Raw genomic sequence first — 19,252 nt, forward strand, 5'->3', positions numbered from 1 at the left:
ACAGACATCCTTAGGATGTACTAGAACAGCCGGGACTTCCTCCTCACATCTGTGTCAAATGGCAGCCTTTTTCACCCTTTTCCTCTTTATCTTCCTGAAAAATCTCCTTTCTGATATGACCCACCCAAAATCAGCTATCTTATTATTTCATTTCGAAAGGTCATCAGGCTTGGTACAGCGACCCTTTTGGAAGGCAGTATCTGTATCACACAGAAAAATGAGAGTTTATATACTTTAAGGAGTGCAATTTTTGTTTCTGGGAAGACTTCTGCAGTCCTGCAGATCAGCTCTGGGGGACTCAGGCAATTTTTCGACTCAAAATCTATTTACTCCAGTAAAGAAGATCTATGTGGCTGTGTGACCTAACAACACCCCCCCCCCCCCCCCAAAACCCCCAAGCTATAATGACTCACATGTCTTTTTGCAATAAGCAAAATAGCTGAAAGCCTCCAAGTCAATTTCTATATATTAGATCTGCCTCTAACAATGGGTTGGCTGCTTCATTTTTGGAAAACTAAACTCTTTATCCTTTTGTTTTTACATACTTCAGAATCACTTTCAGTATTTTCTGAACAAGACAGCAAGCTTAAAAATACTTCTCTATTCACTGACAAAAGCAGCATGCAGTCTGTTCATCAGTCCTCACACAAACCAGGAAAAAGTTTAACATTATTGTTAAAAAGTAGTTTAAAAACATTTTACAAAGAGTTCGTGTGCAAAGGTCTATGTAAATAATGTTATTTAGATTTGCAGACTGTTTGCATCTTCTTTCTGCTTTTTAGGACAGAAAACAAAGATACAAATTTTTGTGGAACTTCTCCAAAACTGAACAACAGCGAGTGTTATGACTTTAAAAAAAAAAAAAAAGTTGGCTTTTTAATGATTTCTTTGAGGCACAATTTTGTCTTTGGCATTGATTTGTATGTTCATTCTCACAGAAGGTTATTAAGTCTTCCCAAGCAAATGTATCTGAACAACTTTCATAAACTTATTTCTGGCAAAAAGGACTCTCCTTATAAAATTATTTGGGAGTCACAGGTTGAAGTCTGCAAAATACTTAACTTCCTTCTCATTTTCTCATGTCCCCTACTCTGTTCTGAATTGAGCAAATGCATTTCAGGACCAACTTTGCAGGACAGTGAAGCACCCAATTTAGAAGAGCATTTATGGGTGCAGTCCTTCCTGTTAAACACCTTTCCTTCTTATGCTGGTGCATATCTAAAAAACACCAATGAAATCAAATTAGGAGAGAAAAGGTTTTGTGTTATTACCAGGTAGATTCATTGGCAGACATAATGAGAGATTAATTTTGATGGGCAGGCCCTTCATTGGTGTTTGCTAGCAGGCACATCCAGTCCGCTTGGCATCCGGACATAGTCCACATCTTACTACCATTTATGATGTATTCATCCCCTTGTTTTACAGCTGTTGTCTTGATGTCTATTTCAAAACACATGAAATGAAGCGTTATTCTTGTGAAGGAGGGGTAAGCTGGTCCCGGTACAGCTGGCAGAGTCACTCCTTTTCTCTCAGAAAGATAACTAATATTTAGTTCTCCCTTCTTACCCCCAGGTCCTCTAACCCTACCAGGCTACACAAGGCTTGGGCAATTCTTGGGAGGCACATGAGGGAAACGAGACCACTTCTCACACCCTCCTTTAGGTGAAGTCTTCATCCCTGCTGAAGAAAGCAAAAAATCTTCCCTAAGTAAATTTGGTAGTCAGAAAATTGGGCCAGAAATATTTGAATCTGAGGTGATGTATTATGCATTTCTGTAACTCTGCATGTTAGTCACTGAGCAGGTCATTAATTTCCGAGTCCTGACTTAAACAAACATATGCCTCACTATCGGTGTACGCACAAAGATATATGTACACGCATTTCCTGAATGTTCTTGGTCAGAATGGGGTAATAAATTCAAAGCTAGTAAACTTTCAAAAAGGCAAATGCTAAGAATGTCTTTATGTAAAGGAGTTCCAGACGCCTGCTATTTATACCCCCTCGCAAAAAACGATCTTTTTATCTGTGAGTGTTCACATCATGCTGTAAGCAGCCCTAGAGTGAATCACTGGTTATTATTTACACACTAGCAGAATCTCCAGAGGTCTGGATTTTTAACTCTGCAGTTGAACTTCTTCAACTAAAACCCCAACTGAGGAAGACTCTTCAACAGATATCTAGCTATAAGTAGGTGATGGTATAAGAGAATCCTATCAAACCCCTAGTAGCACCTGTAAATCTAGTCTGTGAAGTCCGTAAGAGTCCACCCACCTACTGAGGGAAGCAGTAAACTTGAGGGGTAAGAGTCAAGACACCGAGTGGGGAGGCACTTTTATGTGAGCTGGCTATACCTTTATTTGCACTCACCTCAATCTGCACATGAACCTTCTTCCCAAAGGCTCTAATTATAAACCAAAGCAAAACCAAGTATCTGATCTTCATTTATGCCAAAACCAGAATGATTTACAAGATAAACCAAGACTGAGGTCAGCATGGCTTAAGTCTTGTTAATGAAAGAACTGGGGGAAAATAATGGGAGAAAATTGCATAAAATATAAGCTAAGGGAATATCAGATATAGCTATGGCTAAAGGAATTTACAAGCAGATGAGGATGAATAGAAAGGGAAAGAGAGAGTACTAATGTGAATAAAACCAGTAGGCATATAGCTATTTTGTCAATGAATGACAAATCTGTCCAAGGAACTTGATACAAAATCTGTATAATTGGAGGCCAACAAACTGAAGGAACCTGAAGTACTGATGAAAGCTCATAATATATGGACACAGACACCAGACAATCATACACACAGGGACTAAATAATAAAAGAAGGACACACAAGAGCTGGGATAAGAAATACGACAACACTATATTGATGCAGCATAGAAAAGATGGAAGCATTCACAGTGATTTACATCATGCATCCCTTTGTTGTGGAACAGCTACTGAAGAGATTAGATAGAGGTTCCATGGAAGGTCTGCAGAGGAACAATGAGCACTGTGATGTTATCACAAATGTAAACAGTTCTTGCAAGCAATGGCGTCACAGGGGACTAACCACCCAAATACAGATTCAAGAACAAATGCCTTACTAATGGAAACATTCAAGTACTCCCAGATGTGATGGCTGACAGTTGGCTTCAAACACGTGAAAAATGACTATTTATAATCAACTTACGAAGACTTATTTCTCTTTAATTAGAAGAAAGATCAAGTTAATAAGTAAGTTTTATGTTTAAAATACAGCAGGCTCTGAAAACCTACTTAACAATTTACCAAAGCCAAGCGGACTGAGTCTCAGGGATTTGGCTCAGAATATAATTTGGAATATTTGACTGTAATTATTCTCCCAGCTAGAGCATAGCTCTGGGAAAAGGCTACTTCAGTGGGTGCTCCATAACTCATTCTTGGCAGCCCACATCACTGCCCCTGTAGGGACTATATAACTCAACAACTTACAGAGCATGCTGTGTGGGCTCCTTCCAAGAAAGGCCACCATCAAAAGGCTTTTGATACAGCTGGTGCCATCTGTAAGCAACCAGGGCTGGTCACTTCACCATTCAAGTCACAACATACTTGAATCTTAAGTTTTCTTCTGCACTGCGCTCTTGAGTCCAGCCATGCATCTAAATAGATTTGACAAAAGACAAGGTTGACTTCAACTTTTAAGGTCAACATTATAATCAAAGATAGGCAACACATATCCTTCAAGCAAACAGAAAAAAAAAAAAAACAACCAAAAACCAAAAGAAAAAAAAAGGAAGAACAGATATCTGGGATTTACATCATCAGTACAGGAAAAAAAAAACAAAATGTTCATAAAATAGCTTCAAGTCTAACTGGGTGAATAATCACTTTAAAAAACAGTAGATGGCCTACCGGAAAGGAAAGAGATTAATCGTCAAAGTAAGCTACAGTTTGGAGGTCAGAAGGTAAGAACTGCCAGAGGTCAAAATAAATTAAGTCTTGCAGATGAAAACCAACAAAATCAAGTAAGATTTAGGTGGCAAACAGGAACATTCCAGCCACAGAAATAAACAGACAATTAGAAAAAACATGAGGCATATAGAGAATGCCTCAAAACTAAAGAAATATTTCACATGAGATTACAAAGGGATTCACAATGCAGCTGACAAAGCAAGACATCTACAGGAAAGACTATACAGAAATTAAAATTAGTGAAAACAGAGGTTGTTGGTTTTGGCAGTCTGCACAGCCTCAGAATAGATTTGGAAAGAAAAGAGAATTCAATTTACCAGTGGTCTCTTATTTAAAACCAATATGATTTGTTTGTTATGAAAATGGATTTTCTAGAGAAAGGAGAATGGAAAAAAAATCCTATTGGACTCAAGCAAACTAAAATTAATGCTACTAGGTAATTATGAGTTAAAATTTTGTAAAAGATAAGAATTAGGACAAAAGTGGAAATGTGGGCAAGGAACTTGGCAAAGGGGGAATTGCATCAGGTTGCATTAAAAGAGGAAGTGCTGATATGCAGGGAGGTTATTATTGGAGATCTCCCTTTGATATCAGCCTTTGGACAAAACCTATTGAATATTTCCATTAATGATCTTTAAAAGAAGAAAAGGAATACACTAATGAAATTTGTTGGTGACACAAACTTGAGAGACATCACCAACACAGACAACTGAGGTATCTCCCAGCAAGAAAGGAATCATCTTGAGTTTTCAATTTCAAGATGGAAAGTACAAGTAACTAGGCACAAAGTAATAAGAATGATTGCTGTATCTTTCAATGTTTCAATAGCAAACCAATGATGAAGATGCTCTGCATAATTAATCACCAGATTCACAAGCCAGCAAACTTGTGTAATGTTACGTATTAGAAGGTAATATTTCTATCAGGTTTGGAGAAGTATTTGTGCCAGTATAGACAGTATGTGCAATTTTAGTTTTTCAAGCTTAAAAAGGATTACCTAAACCCAGAAAGACAGAAAGATTGGATTCCACAGAGACAAAAAGGGGCAAGGTGTCTATGCTGAAGAGGTGGACATAAGCAGGGTTACTTGGGGTAGTTGCCCAGAAGACGTAGCTTGAAGAGAAGGCGTCTTCCATGATGTGCTCTTGTATATTCTCCACAGACTAGCAAAACATTATATACATTGTGGAATAGTAGCAAGATGAGACAAAATCATTAAAACTGACACAAATGTGTATGCTTTGTGGTGCCAAGAATCCTGAAGTTAAAAAGAGGCATTTTCTATACTAACTGTTCTGCTTCTCAAATCATCCCTGTGCTAGTTTTGTTGTACCTGGTCAATACTATGAACAATATACAACAACTACATTTGAACCAGGCAGTTGCTCCTTCAAATTGACTTGAAATTTATATTTTATATATAGAGAGTCCATTTTGTTCTGCTAAAATTTTAATAAATTAATTCCAGGCACCTTTCACTTCTTATGTAATGAACACTTCTTTTTCTTCTGTGTTCTTATCACCTTCAATAATTTATGAACAAAATCAATCAACTAAAAGGAAAATGGCAATGGATCATGCAGGAAGATTTAGTTCCATTATTTCATTATCCCCATTAACTCTCTTGAAAACTACCTGCTGCACCCTTGCCTTAACACTGAATAACTGTCTGTCTTGAGAAAACAGCTTGAGTTTGGTCAAAGAGATGGACGTAGGACTCTGCCGATCAAAAACTTCAGCCAACTTGGTGACTTTGTCTGCAAGAACACATCTCAGCAGTTTGTAAGAGCAAAATGTGTTCAACTTAGCCATCGTGTGTCCAACCACAAAACCTCTAGAAGTGGTTTCTCATTGTTCCCTTTTCCTTGAAGTCCATGCTTCACAGTCAGATGAGACATCTTTCACTTTCTTCTACGATATCTCTTAATTTAATTGTTAAAATTATCTACTGCTTCAGGCACTTCAGAATTTTAGTTTCATTTATCAGTGTTTTTAAACATATTCTTCCACTAAACCAGAAAAATAGTTGCATGCAAAGTAACTAAATCACAAAGATAATAGATTTGACATGGCAAATTCTTCATTAGCCCTAAACAAAACAATCACCAGTTCAGAGACATTTTTGCTGCACAGGAATGACAGAAGGGGCTGACGTGAGGTAAGAATGAGCAAGAGGAACCCATTGTGAAAGTAATGCCATCATTTTCAGAATGGACTAGCTCTGTAAGGGAGAGATCTGTTTTAAGGAAGTGCAAGTTTCAGTACAGTTGAACAGGCTACACCCCTATTGTACATCTGCAAATTTGCACAACTGATGGTGGCTGTGCAACTACAGAAGTTGCTGGAGTGCTACCCGCCAGTGGTAAGCTTGGACAGAACAGAGAGGCAGCAGCAGCAGGGCAAACACTAGGATAAATCCAGGGCCAGCATGTCAGCTGCATATTAATCTGTTCTGCTCAGCCTATACAGTGTTATAGCTATCAATTCATTGATACATTCAATTTGACTGCTTTTGGATGCATCAGAGGCATGTGTTACTGCTCCTAGAATATTACTTTTTGCTCTCACCACACTGGTCTTTCCTTCCTTTGTATTTCTTACAGACAGTGAGAAATTGAAGAGTCAGGGAAACCAGATTCCTTCCATTAAAATAACAGGCTGTCTAAAAATGGCAATTTGCTAGGTTAACTTACTTGTGACATCTGACCCAGCTCTGGCTTCACTGATTCCCATGCAAACCACAAAATCTCCAGCTATAGATGGTCCTGTTTTTTCAACTCATCAGAACCAAACCTGCAACAACATAATGAAAAAGATAGGCTATTGAATGGTTTTGAAGGTAAACTTTATTTACAAGTTAGTTACAAATTTTGTTCTACCTATACAGTGACTGATTTTCCTATGACTAGGCAAAACCTGTCCCAGAGCCAAAGACAGAATAGATACCCCCCAAAGTTGTGATTCAGAGCCTTCACCATAAATCCAGCCACAATAATTTAAACAAAGTTTTTAAATTGGAGCGACACAATTTGATGGATGGACCACTCGGTGGATAAAGAACTGGCTGGGTGGCCACACACAAAAAGTTGTGGTCAATGGCTCAATGTCCAGCTGGAGACCAGTAACGAGTGGTGTCCCTCAGGGATCGGTGTTGGGACCGGTCTTGTTTAACATCTTCATCACTGACATGGACAGTGGGATTGAGTGCGCCCTCAGCAAGTTTGCCGATGACACCAAGCTGTGTGGTTCGGTTGATAAGCTGGAGGGAAGGAATGCCATCCAGAGGGACCTCGACACGCTTGTGAGGTGGGCTGATGCCAACCTCATGAAGTTTAACCATGCCAAGTGCAAGGTCCTACACCTGGGTCAGAGCAATCCCAGGCACAGCTACAGGTTGGGCAGAGAGGAGATTCAGAGCAGCCCTGCGGAGAAGGGCTTGGGGGTGCTGGTCGATGAGAAAATGAACATGAGTCGGCCTCAGTGTGCGCTCACAGCCCAGAAAGCCAACCGTATCCTGGGCTGCATCGAAAGGAGCGTGACCAGCAGGTCGAAGGAGGTGACGCTGCCCCTCTACTCTGCTCTCGTGAGACCTCACCTGGAGTATTGTGTGCAGTTCTGGTGTCCTCAACATAAAAAGGACATGGAACTGTTGGAACAAGTCCAGAGGAGGGCCACGAGGATGATTAGGAAACTGGAGCACCTCCCGTATGAAGATAGGCTGAGAAAGTTGGGGCTGTTGAGCCTGGAGAAGAGAAGGCTGCATGGAGACCTCATAGCAGCCTTCCAGTATCTGAAGGGGGCCTATAGGGATGCTGGAGAGGGACTCTTCATTAGGGACTGTAGTGACAGGAGAAGGGGTAACAGGTTAAAACTTAAACAGGGGAAGTTTAGGTTGGCTATAAGAAGGAAATTCTTTCCTGTTAGGGTGGTGAGGCACTGGAATGGGTTGCCCAGGGAGGTTGTGAATGCTCCATCCCTGGCAGTGTTCAAGACCAGGTTGGACGAAGCCTTGGGTGATATGATTTAGTGTGAGGTGTCCCTGCCCACAGCAGGGGGGTGGGAACTAGATGATCTTAAGGTCCTTTCCAACCCTAACTATTCTATGATTCAGGCATCTTACTCCCACAGAAATGTGTGGTCTAGATGCCCCAGATCTCATATTTGACTTGTCTTGAGCTGTCAGATCTAAATAAACATAGTCCCTGGGGTTTCCCCTCAATGCTGTTGCTCCAGTCTGCAGTCAGCCAGGATGGAGGACCTGCTCTCTGCCTGTCTTCTGATTTTTGCACCAGCTCTTTGCCACGTTTTAGTGGTGACTGAAAAGTTATTACATGTGATGGCCACCCCCTGCAAATAGCTGTATTTACAGTACTAATATTCCACATATGCACTTAAATCACACAATGAAAACCATCAATGCTTCTTCTTATTGGTTCTTTTAGTTCCCTGCAAAAATAAAAAGTGAAACAGCAAACTGCTGACTGCATTTTAACACACACAAGAAAACCCACTCGCCCATATTTCAATTCAGTTAAGAGGCATCCTATTTTTTTCAGCGTTTCACTGCTTTCACCCATTCAAAACAGAGTTTGTCTCATTTCACGTTTTATTTTGTCCTAATAAACATTCACTGATTTGGTCTTGCAGCATGAGGGGTGAGCTTATGATCTAGTTCTTGAACCTCTCTTGTGCTAGACTTAGGACATGAGATGTCTCTTCAGTGAGCAGAAATCCGTGAAAGTCAAGTTCTTCCTCAGCTTCCTCTTCAGCATGAGGCTTCTCACGACAACACCTTCACTCATCTCTTTAAGCACTTTGGCTACCTAAACAGGCTGCAGTTACCTGGGCCCTTCTAAAACGCTACTTCCAAAGAAGCAATGCCATTTTAGCTAAGACTTTGTCCTTTCTCCTCTGCTCCAACCCTGACACGAAACAGTCAAAGGTCACAGGATAGTCAGAGAACAGACCGGGAGCTGGCAGACACTTTCAGCTTGTGCACACACGGAGCTCAATTCCTAGTCCTGTCCCTGCTGATAGTCACTGCAGCAATCCCAAATACAAGCAGCAATCTTTGAGTGTTTACTCCTTCCTCCAGCATACTGGGACAAAGTCCCCTCATCTGTTATGCAGTGTTTTTCACTTGTTTTTTTCTTTCCCTTGGGACATGATGAAGTACAGCCAGCTGATCATTAATTAGACTAAAAACTCCAACCAACAACATATAAAATCAGATTATGCAAGGAGCTAGCAGGAATTTTTGGCAATGCTTTCTGATGCTTAAGACTTTGCCAACCTTTAGTTATTTCAGCAGAGGATTTCCATGACAAGAACTTTTCTCAGAATAATATTTTGGTTTGGTAACTGTCTTTGTTTGGTTTAAGTTCCAGAAAACAATTCAGCTCTTCCCAAAAATGAGGCTACAGAACATGACCTTTCGCAATTAAAGAGTTTGGCAACATTATCTTCAGAAGATCATGCATCTCTATGCCTTGCAGGAAGAACATACAGCTCAGCAAGCAGCTGGATATTGTGTTAGAAACATGTTGTTTCTGTAAAATTCTACCTATCTTAAATACATCCCAGAAAAATCTCAGGTTTGCACAAATACCCACTTCTTTCCAGTTTAACAGCCTCAGAATTAGAAAACTGTTTGCAATGAGATCATGCTCTGTCTCAAGACAGAACAGACTAGGTCTGCTTTCTGGGCAGGGGCTATGCCCTAAAGCAGTTTCCCATGTGATTAACTGTGCAGCTTTAGCATTGCTTTAAAAAATATTTTCATGCATGTGTGTATGTATGCACACACGTCTACAGTCTACAGCTCTTTTTTTGATGCTGAGTAACCCAGAAATCCCAACTGTGAGATTCTGACGCAGAACAAGTTGCATGGAAGTGGTCCACCCTTTCTTGCTCCACACCTTATAAGTGACATTGATGGAATGTCATGAATACAAACATAAAAATGACAGTGGTATACAATGATGTCAATGGTGGGTAAAAGGAAAATAAAACCATGGCAAAATACAGATGTAAGAACACTTCCTTGATCCACATAGTTCTGTTTATGTGCTCTGACAATCAGAAATTTGAACTTACCTTTCTATATCTCAGATAAACGTATACAAATCTGGTTTCTGACAGGTTAGATTGCTACATTGAATGAAAATGTCTATTCCACATCACTATTCTGACTCAATTGGACCGATAATCACCTTGGTAGAACCATAGATCTTACTTTGGTCTCTTCTGCTTCTGGGGAATGAAGCTGAGCCGAAGTGAAATAATCAAATTAATGATGAAAATTCTGAGTAAAACTGGCATATTTTCTGTAGTATGATACACCATTAAGTGCAAATCGAAATTCTGACTCTGAACAGCTGCAGGCAGTTCTAACATGGTTATCAGCATTTCATCAACTCAAGCTTTCTTGCACTGGAGCTCACACATTCAAGCACTACTCATCATCAACATAAGGGGCAGGGGGCAGAGAGAAGTTTTTAGATTATCTATGCACTATTCTACAGTATCTCAAAGATGACGCAATTGTTTACTCACAGACTTCATAGAGATTTCCTTTAAGCAAGGAGAAGTTAACTTTGACCTACAGACACTTCTTAAGTGCTAGCAACAGGTGAATTTCTCCCAGTTCTCTTTCTGTTCCACTCCTAGACTCAAACTATTAATAACGCAGTAGCCACATGCCACGCTTTTGCTGCAGTGCAGTCTGCACAGGCATCCTACCATCTGATGTCCAGGTCCAGCTTAGCAGTACTCCTTGGATCTTCAAGATACAGAAAAAAAGGAAAAGGAAAGACAAACAAACACTCCCCCCCCCCCCAAAAAAAAAAAAAAAAAAAAAAACCCCAAAACCAAAAAACCCAAACAATAGCAAAAAAAAAACCCAAAACAACAACAACAAAAAAAAAAACCACAAAAACAAAACAAAAGGGAAGAAATGCCCTTTAAAGGCACAGAAAGGGTTAGAAATGCATGGTGAATAGCAGTGAGCACACTTGGGCAGCATGGAAGCCTCATTAAGTTCAGTAATTTACATAACCTGGATTTAAAAGAACCCCCACTGCAGTCAGCTTTCTCTCCTCAAGTCCCTGTTTCAGTTAAGAAGATACACAAGCTTAAAAAAACGCTTTTAGAAAACTTATTTATTTTCTGTGAAAGACAGCATAAGAAAAACTCTCTGACTGCCAGTTTTTATCAAGCCTTTAAGCTTCAGTTATTTGAAGATTTTATGAAATAAATTGCTCAGTTTGAGCTATTGCTATGTTCTGCAAAGAATACAGATGAGAAGTCTGTATGAGACTACCTGATACGTATGGCTACCTCATGCAGATGCAGATGCCTGAACGGTTTTGGTTAAGAATGATTACGTCAATATTCTATATATTTAGAGATGCATTATGCACTAAAATGCAGGTATTATAGAAGAAGAGTCATAATAAAGATTACCCTCTTCAAATCCTGCAGTTTCTAAGAGCTACTCACGTGGCTCGTGTCCTGCTGCTACCACACCAGCTCTCAAGGCTGCCCACCAGAGAATCTGTCACCACCACATGGCCAGGCTGTCACCAGGAGCTGGAGAAACCTCAAACGTATAGGAACAGCAGGAACCTGTTTCAAGGAAAGCTAGTTCAGAAGCAGCTGCTTGACTTCATATTGTTCTGAAACCAGGTTAGAGCCTCACAGGTATTCAAAACCACAAAACAGCAAACTGGCCACGGCTGCAACATAAGTAGCCATCATGGCAGTAACGCTTAATGGTATGTTGAAAGCGGCACCTGCACCAGGTCTCTGCTCTGTCCTACCTTATCTGCACTACATAAATTAAGTACTAAATGTAAGAATGAGACAGGTCAGTGTACCTGTTATTGAAGAAGCAGAAAACCAAGCCTCCCTTACACTATCCTAGTGGGAAAGCTGCTTGGCTCTGGAATGGCGTCCCATTTTCACCCTTTTCCCAGCTGATCAAGTGGATGATCCCCTTTTTCAAACCTGCCGTTCTGACTGTCAGCTGCAGCTCCTCTCCTTTACAGCAAACAGAAAAAGAGACAGTAAAACTAAATTTACTCTCTTACTCTCAGTTATGCTGCTGTTAGAGAGGAGAAAGAACCAGTGATGAGTCTGCTGATGAAATAGAAAAGCACTCTCTTACCACTAAAGAATCATCATTATTATTTATTTCCTATAAATAATAGGAGAAAAAAAAAAAAGTTTACTGCCTACTGCCGAGATAAAGGAGCACTACACTGATCTGGTGTCACTATGTGTCATGTCACCTTGTAGGTTTATTTACAAGCCCAGTGAAATGTATCTCATTCACTGCCTTAGCTGAGAGCTGCTTTCTCCACTCCACTTGCAAGCATGAAAGCAAGTGTTATATCTGAATGCATTTGAAAGATCTGAAAAAGAGTTATTTTCAGAACCAGGTACATCAAAGGTCAGATCACTGCTGACAAAACATTTTTCATTTAGTTTAGAAAGTGCTACTGCTTTACTTAGAGGAATCAGGGAGGGGAAGAGGGAAGGGGAAATGGAGCAGTCTGAGCATCTTCAAGTGAAACAAAGCTATTTTCTCCTCTATTCGTCTGCACAAGAGAAATGTTTCTAAATCAAAATCTGCAGGGTTTCTTCTCAATATGGTCGGGGATATAACTTTCTGAAGATTGTAAAAAAAATCATAACAAATGAATTAAAAAGGGGCAGGTTCAGTGAAGAGGCAAACAGACACAGGTAATATTTTCAAAATGTATTATTTATATAATTAAAACTGTTATTATAATCTACTTCCCATTTAAGTGAGTATCTCCAAGACCTTCACAAACTAAGCCTTGCAATAGCTTGTCACTGAAGTGAGAAGGAAGTTGCAGAAACAGCATCACCCTGACTCTTGATCTCTTAAGACTTTATTTCTCCAAAGTATTAAAATTTTAAAAGCTGTGTACACCTGCATATATGTATCCATCTGTTCAAACTACTGTGCTGTCTATATATCTAACTAAGGGAATATCTCTAACTTACAGTGGCATGTGATACTTCATGACGTATCACATTCATTGAGTTGGTTTGCGGGTACACTGATCATGCTTGATGAATGCAAAATAAAGCCCAAAGTTAGAAAAGCCAACAACAGGCTCCAGACTTCCCTTTTGAAGTTGTTTTAGGGGATGATGGTTGATTCCCATATTACTGTTTACTTTGTGCACCGTGCACGATGCATCATGTGTAACAATGTATAATTAAATTGTGAAATTTGGATTATCTCTTTGAACGTGTTTAGGATCACCACAGCACACAGATGCATTTAAAAAAGCCATTCAGTTTGTGAATGCAATTTGAATCCATGACCCAGGACAAGCAGTTAGCCCTCTCACTATATGGCATGAAATGAAGCTGCACCCATGCAAAATTTCCTGCAGCAACCACCTTTTCTCTTTTCATTACCAAGTTTCAGTTTTTACATCTTAGGAGTGGCAAACTGCACTGTACAAGTAATCAGTGGAATTGACATAACAGTGAAGGAAAAGTTCATTAATACAGATGCAAATTCAACTACAGATGTCATCATGTTGAAAACATTTTCACATTTACTTTCCAAGAACATCCCCTTTAGGATTTTACTAGCACAGATGTATGTAGTTTCATTGCTTTACTACAGCAGAGTAGAGTAATAGAAGGCAAAAAAAATGTAATGGAAAAAAATCCTGTTTTCCTTTGCCCACAGATTTTTTTAAACTCCTGGGAATGAAAGGCTATCATAGGGACAAAGTACGGTTCTCTGAAGTCTTTTAAAATGCTGCTTTTATTCCCAGTTGACCTATAACTAAGCTACTGTTGAAACAGACATACCGAACTCCATGCTTTCAGCAAGTTTTTGGTGTATTACACAAAGGAGAAGAAACTTTTGGAAAGATTTCCCATGGTTGAGACCTCCAAAGACCTCAGCAGGATAAATGGATATCAAGGGAGCACAGCCTAAGTTCCAGACCATACAGTGGATAGAACCACCAACAAACAACCCAGCCCTAAAATGCTCTTCTGTGCAAAAATTTCCCTCGTGTCTATGTTTTGTGCAGAGAAATTCCTGGCTTCATCATCATTACTTGAATTTAATCCCCACCCCCACCTTCCAGAATTTTGGGTGTATCCATATACCAGGGGCAAACTGCTGCACCAGCCTGTGGCCTCCCTCTAGCTCTGCAAACTGCTGCTTTGATGCAGAATGTTTGTGAAACTACTACATGAAGAAGAAATTGGTAACTGCCACTTTTATTGAGGGAAGAAAAAACCCCAATAAAACAGATTCAGGAAGTGCAGGAGCCTGAATGAAAGCAAGTGATGAAAGGGGAACACTGACACTAGCAGATGAGAAAAAGCAAAATGAGTGATTGACTGGAATGGGCATATTTAAGAAGCACGATACATATGCTTTAGGACTCACACCAACATTGACATTACTTCTGAAAAGACAGTCAGCAAGGAGCACCTTGTAAAGCTGGAAAACAGCAAGTAAATTATAAAATAGAATTAGATGGAACCTAATCATTATAACTAAATGCATTCTTAGTATGACTGCAGTGGGATCTCTCTGGCTAAGAAAGAAAACAAACATGAATAGGGGATTCTGGAATTAAAATTTTTTATTGTCTCTGGCACCAAGGTTCTGTTTTGTAAACATACCATCTACTATTAAATAAGGTCTATGTTGTAATATGTAATATTCTAACATTAAAAAAATAAAAACAAAAAACAACCCGAAAGCATTATTTTCTCCCCTAAACCAAACAGAAGAAGTAGACAGTACGTTCTTTTCTCAAGCATTAGTGAAGAACAACTAGACAGTAAATCTTTACAGTAATGGTTTTTTTTCCTGCTTTTATATAGATAGGGTTTTAGGCCAAAACACATGACAGATTGGGTTTTAGGCTGAACCAAACTTCTGAAAATTACCTTGTAAGAGCAGGAGTAGCCATGCCAGCCCGCACTCCAATAGCCATAGGAATACCTTCACAATGGCTATGTCCCAGCTCTTCTGCTACTGCAATGCTACAGGAGAAGACAAAGCCCATACCTTCATATTCTGAGAAGAAAAAAAGCCAAACCTATGACACTCATGTTCTAGACTGGCATAAGAAACAAGGAGAAAATAAAATATTGAAAATATTGCTACTGCAAGGACTTGCCAACTGCAATTTCATTGCTAGATTTTAAATATTTGACAATTATCAGCTTTCTTTTCAGAAAACCAGTGCAATGCTGTTCTCTACAAAACCTGAATTTAAAATTACACCCAAACTAATTACCTGTGTGCACATCAGGTCACCTTTGAATATCCTAAGTAGCATCATTATTTTGACTGGAAACAGCAGGAAAAAGTGATGTGCTGCTGAAAATTACAATAGAAGGCAAAATTATTCTAACAGCAAGGTCACATGAAGAAATCACCACAAGCTAAGAAGTGGTTTTATTTCCCCATGATAATGCCTGACACCTACTCTCACCCCCAGTGCACTCAAGAAGAGCTCATCTTCCTCACACACTGCATTCTAGTCAGCACAGAGCAAGACCATGTGCAGGTCACATCCCTACATTAATTTACTGCCATAGCTCAAAATTCACGATAGACACAAGTACAATAGTGAACACGTGTATTCTGTATCCTGGCACCTGGTCTGTGCAGTCACTAAAGCATTTTTTGTTAGCAGGAGGCTGACAACCTGGGATGCTGGCTGGGCACCAGAACAGGCCATTTCTCCTCCCCGCATTCCAATCTGCAAACTCAATTAAAGAGGATATTATTCTTCACCTCCTTCCCATGCCCAGCCCTGTTAAACCCACTTTGTAGTGAAAAAGGACTGCATTACTATGATGGATGAGGTAATTTCTATCTGTATTAAATAGTTTATAGTCTAAAGGAAATATGGTGAGAAAGAGAAGGTTACTGCTTGACGTCATTAGTTGACTCGGAAGCCGTGGTTAGATAACATTTTCCTTCTTTTTTGTTTTGGAATTTTTTTTTCCTCTCCCATTTGGAGACCAACTAAGAAAATTTCAAATAAATATATATCTATTCAAATAAATAGATATCTATTTCAAATAAATAGGTACCATTCCCCACCCCCCACACACAATAAAGGGCAGACAGACGACCCTCTCCATTTTCAATTGCTGCCAACACCGTCTGAGCTCAGCCCTCTAATGACCTGCTTTGAAGTTTTCAAAAACTACCATTAATTAAAAATCAAACCACCACAGTGCACTTAAATACAGGGCTTTGTGTGTTATCATCTGCTTCCTAAACCCCCAGAAACTATCTTTGTGCATCCTTTTTCTGCAGACAGAAAGAAAAACTCAAACGGAAAAGGGCAAGTGTGAAGTTCAATTTTCAAATAAGAGTTCTAAAGTCATCCTGAATAGTCTGGATCTTCAGAATTTAAAAAAGAAAAAAGCTACTTTTCCAAACTTTCATCTGAAAATAAAGAATGTTTCTTAAAAATATACACAAATTAAAATTCTTTCTGGGAGCTTAAGAAGTACAGTGAAACAACAATAATATGGGAATGTGTTTAGCATAATATCTAATCCAATTCTCTTGCCTTTACAGAGTCCTTATCAATAAATAAGCGCTCTGAGGAGCACTAAGAATTGTATGTGCGTGCAAAAGCAAGTCTATTTAAAGATGCATGGTCTGAAAGATTTTTTGCTCATTTTATATGAATCTACAGCAGAGTTATAATAGATAACCTCAGTTCTGGTGTAACACAAAATGCTTTCCACTTTGCTTTTAATTTTGTTTTTAAACAGTCAATCATTTTATTGGCAAACTACAGTTATTAATAATTTTGCCTTTGGTTTTGTCTACCAAGCAGTTATACTCCTGTGTTTCACTTAATTACACAAATCAAAACCTTTGTTTCTTGATTTACTCAGAGCAATTTCACAGGAGGAATGCTATGCACAAACTGACCATTTTATGCAAGTGTATGGCTTACATACATTCTTTGTTCATATCACAATTCATTATATATTACCACGTAGCAGGTTTGTCTGGCTTTCATTTGAGGTTAGGCACTAAGCAGTACATTTTGAGAACAAAGTGCTTCAAAAGGCCAGCTCTCAAAGTGATGACACTGAAGGAATTTCCTGCCAAAGAGAGGATATGACCAGAAAGAAGCCTCAGGAGCTAAGAATGTGTAGAGGGGGGAAGCCCTGCCAGGCAAAGAGATGATGCATTCTCCAAAGATTTTTATAATCTGGGGATAGATAATGCAAGAGACAATCACAGATACAGACTAGCAGGGAGGGCAGAAGCAAGTGGTAAAAAACATTAATCAGACAACACATGACCTTTCATCAGTTCTCTTCCAGGAGCCAAGGAGAAGATGTTTCATGGAGAAGTGTGAGTGCTTTGGCACAAGATTATTGGGAACACCTCTTCTGAACCCAAAGAACTTGACTGAGACAGGGATTCACTTGTCAGTGCAGTCTGTGCAGCTATATCCCCAAGTAATTTGGATAATCGATAACCATGGCTAGAGACGGTTGTGTCTGCTATCTTTAGAGAACTGGATCTCTGTGCTGAGATATGTTGCCAGCAGTCACACAAAGCAGTAGCAGGGAGCGCTGGCTCTGAACACCAGGGCAACTTTCTTTTTTTCCCCAGCACATGGTGGCAGCCTGGCTTTCATAGCCCTGCTGCTGGCACTCCAGACAGCTATTCTGGGGCTGGTCCAAGCACATTGCCCTGTGTGCTACTGGACTCAGCTCTTAAACTGAGACAAGCCCCCCCCACCATTCTTATTTCCACGTGCTGCAGCGATGATGACGGTGAATGTTTTACCGATTGAATGTTTAATTTTTATTTGGAATAAGACTTCCTTTTTTTCATATAACTCATTTGCAAGAAGGGAATAAGCTGGTGGTAGGAGGCTCATGTTTGCCAGTCTCATCAACAAACACCACCTCCTGGGAGCATCAGTACAATGATGTACTGCTAATAGGTCAATTTAATTTTCATTCAGAAAAGCAAACACCATGCGAAATATAATTTTTGGTGAAATACCCATAATGAAAGGAACCAAATCAATTTTCAGATTTGATTGCCTGGTTGTTTTCTTTTTCTAAGAACTGCAAGCTATATGTAAGAACTTCACTGGGAGGTGTCACTGTAAGAGCTTTAGTGTGAGGTGTCACTGCCCCTGGCAGGGGGGTTGGAACTAGATGATCATAAGGTCCTTTTCAACCCTAACTATTGTATGATTCTAAGTATTCATGCGAAAAACATTTCTAGGGTAAATATTTCATTTAACTTTAAAACAAGATGAGTGACCTTTAGAGACTTGTTTGGCTACATCTTCATTTTTAATTTGCAAGACATATTAACATTTCTTATTAAAGAGAATGAAGCAAATCAAAACTAGACAGAAAGTCTAATGCACTAATGATTTTATAATTCAAATCAGATAGAAAAAGGCAACTCTGCTATATTCAAATTGTTACTGTTTTGATGACAGTAGCATAATTTTCATCTGTTAAATGGCTTAGTACAATATCTCATCCTTTGTAAGATTTCAGGTTCTTCTACAAAGAAATTAAATTATAAAACCCAAAGCAATGAACATGTAAATAAATAAAAGATTTTGCAGTGCAGACCATGGACAGGATCCGCGGTGGATTAGGGGAAAAGTGTGAGGGATAAGGAGCAGCAGAGAGGAGGTACTGTGGACTGACTGCAATGCCTTATCCCCATCTTCCTGAGCTTCTCAGGATGGGGAAGAGGATAGATGACTCAAGAATGAAGGACTGAAGCTGAGCCTAAGAAGGGGGAGAGGATGGGGGGAACATGTTTTAATTTGTGAATGGTTCTCACTACACAAAACTATTTTAATTGGCAGCAAATTGAATTAATTTTCCCCAAGCCAAGTCTACTTTGCCCATGACAGTAACTGGTGAGCAGTCTCCTTGAATTATGTCAAGGGCTGAGCCTTGCCATGGTATTTTCTCCCTTGTTCTGTTGAGGAGGGTGAGTGAGCAGCTGAATGGGTGTCTGACCGCTGGCCACGGCAACCCACCACACCACATATTAACCTATATTAACCTATTTTTCTTTTAAATTGGCTCTGTGCTTTTCTACTAATCACCACCAACACAATTTTACACACACACTCAAAAAAGCTTCTTATTTTATACAGACCAGCTTATTTCTACATGTTAAGTTTGTGATGCTGCCAGTGGAGTGTGAATCCAAGAGAAAACAGCAAGTTAAAAAATCACCATTTTTAAAAGATGCAGACGTACGTTCT

General features: G+C 39.5%; 1 protein-coding gene across 1 annotated transcript in view; it reads right to left on the reverse strand.

Moving 5' to 3' along the window:
- LOC130611663 (probable acyl-CoA dehydrogenase 6) overlaps window positions 1-19,252 on the reverse strand; it is a 79,614-nt gene that overhangs the window by 16,048 nt on the left and 44,314 nt on the right. Inside the window, 5 exon segments of the mRNA XM_057432635.1 lie at window positions 1,272-1,293; window positions 1,295-1,440; window positions 6,632-6,703; window positions 6,706-6,731; window positions 14,901-15,030. Coding sequence (XP_057288618.1) covers window positions 1,272-1,293; window positions 1,295-1,440; window positions 6,632-6,703; window positions 6,706-6,731; window positions 14,901-15,030 — 396 coding nt within the window.

This window comes from Pezoporus wallicus, unplaced genomic scaffold, assembly GCF_028554395.1.
Source record: "Pezoporus wallicus isolate ANWC-B61680 ecotype Strahan unplaced genomic scaffold, APGP_CSIRO_Pwel_v1 scaffold_2584, whole genome shotgun sequence".
In the NCBI taxonomy this organism is placed as follows: domain Eukaryota; kingdom Metazoa; phylum Chordata; class Aves; order Psittaciformes; family Psittacidae; genus Pezoporus; species Pezoporus wallicus.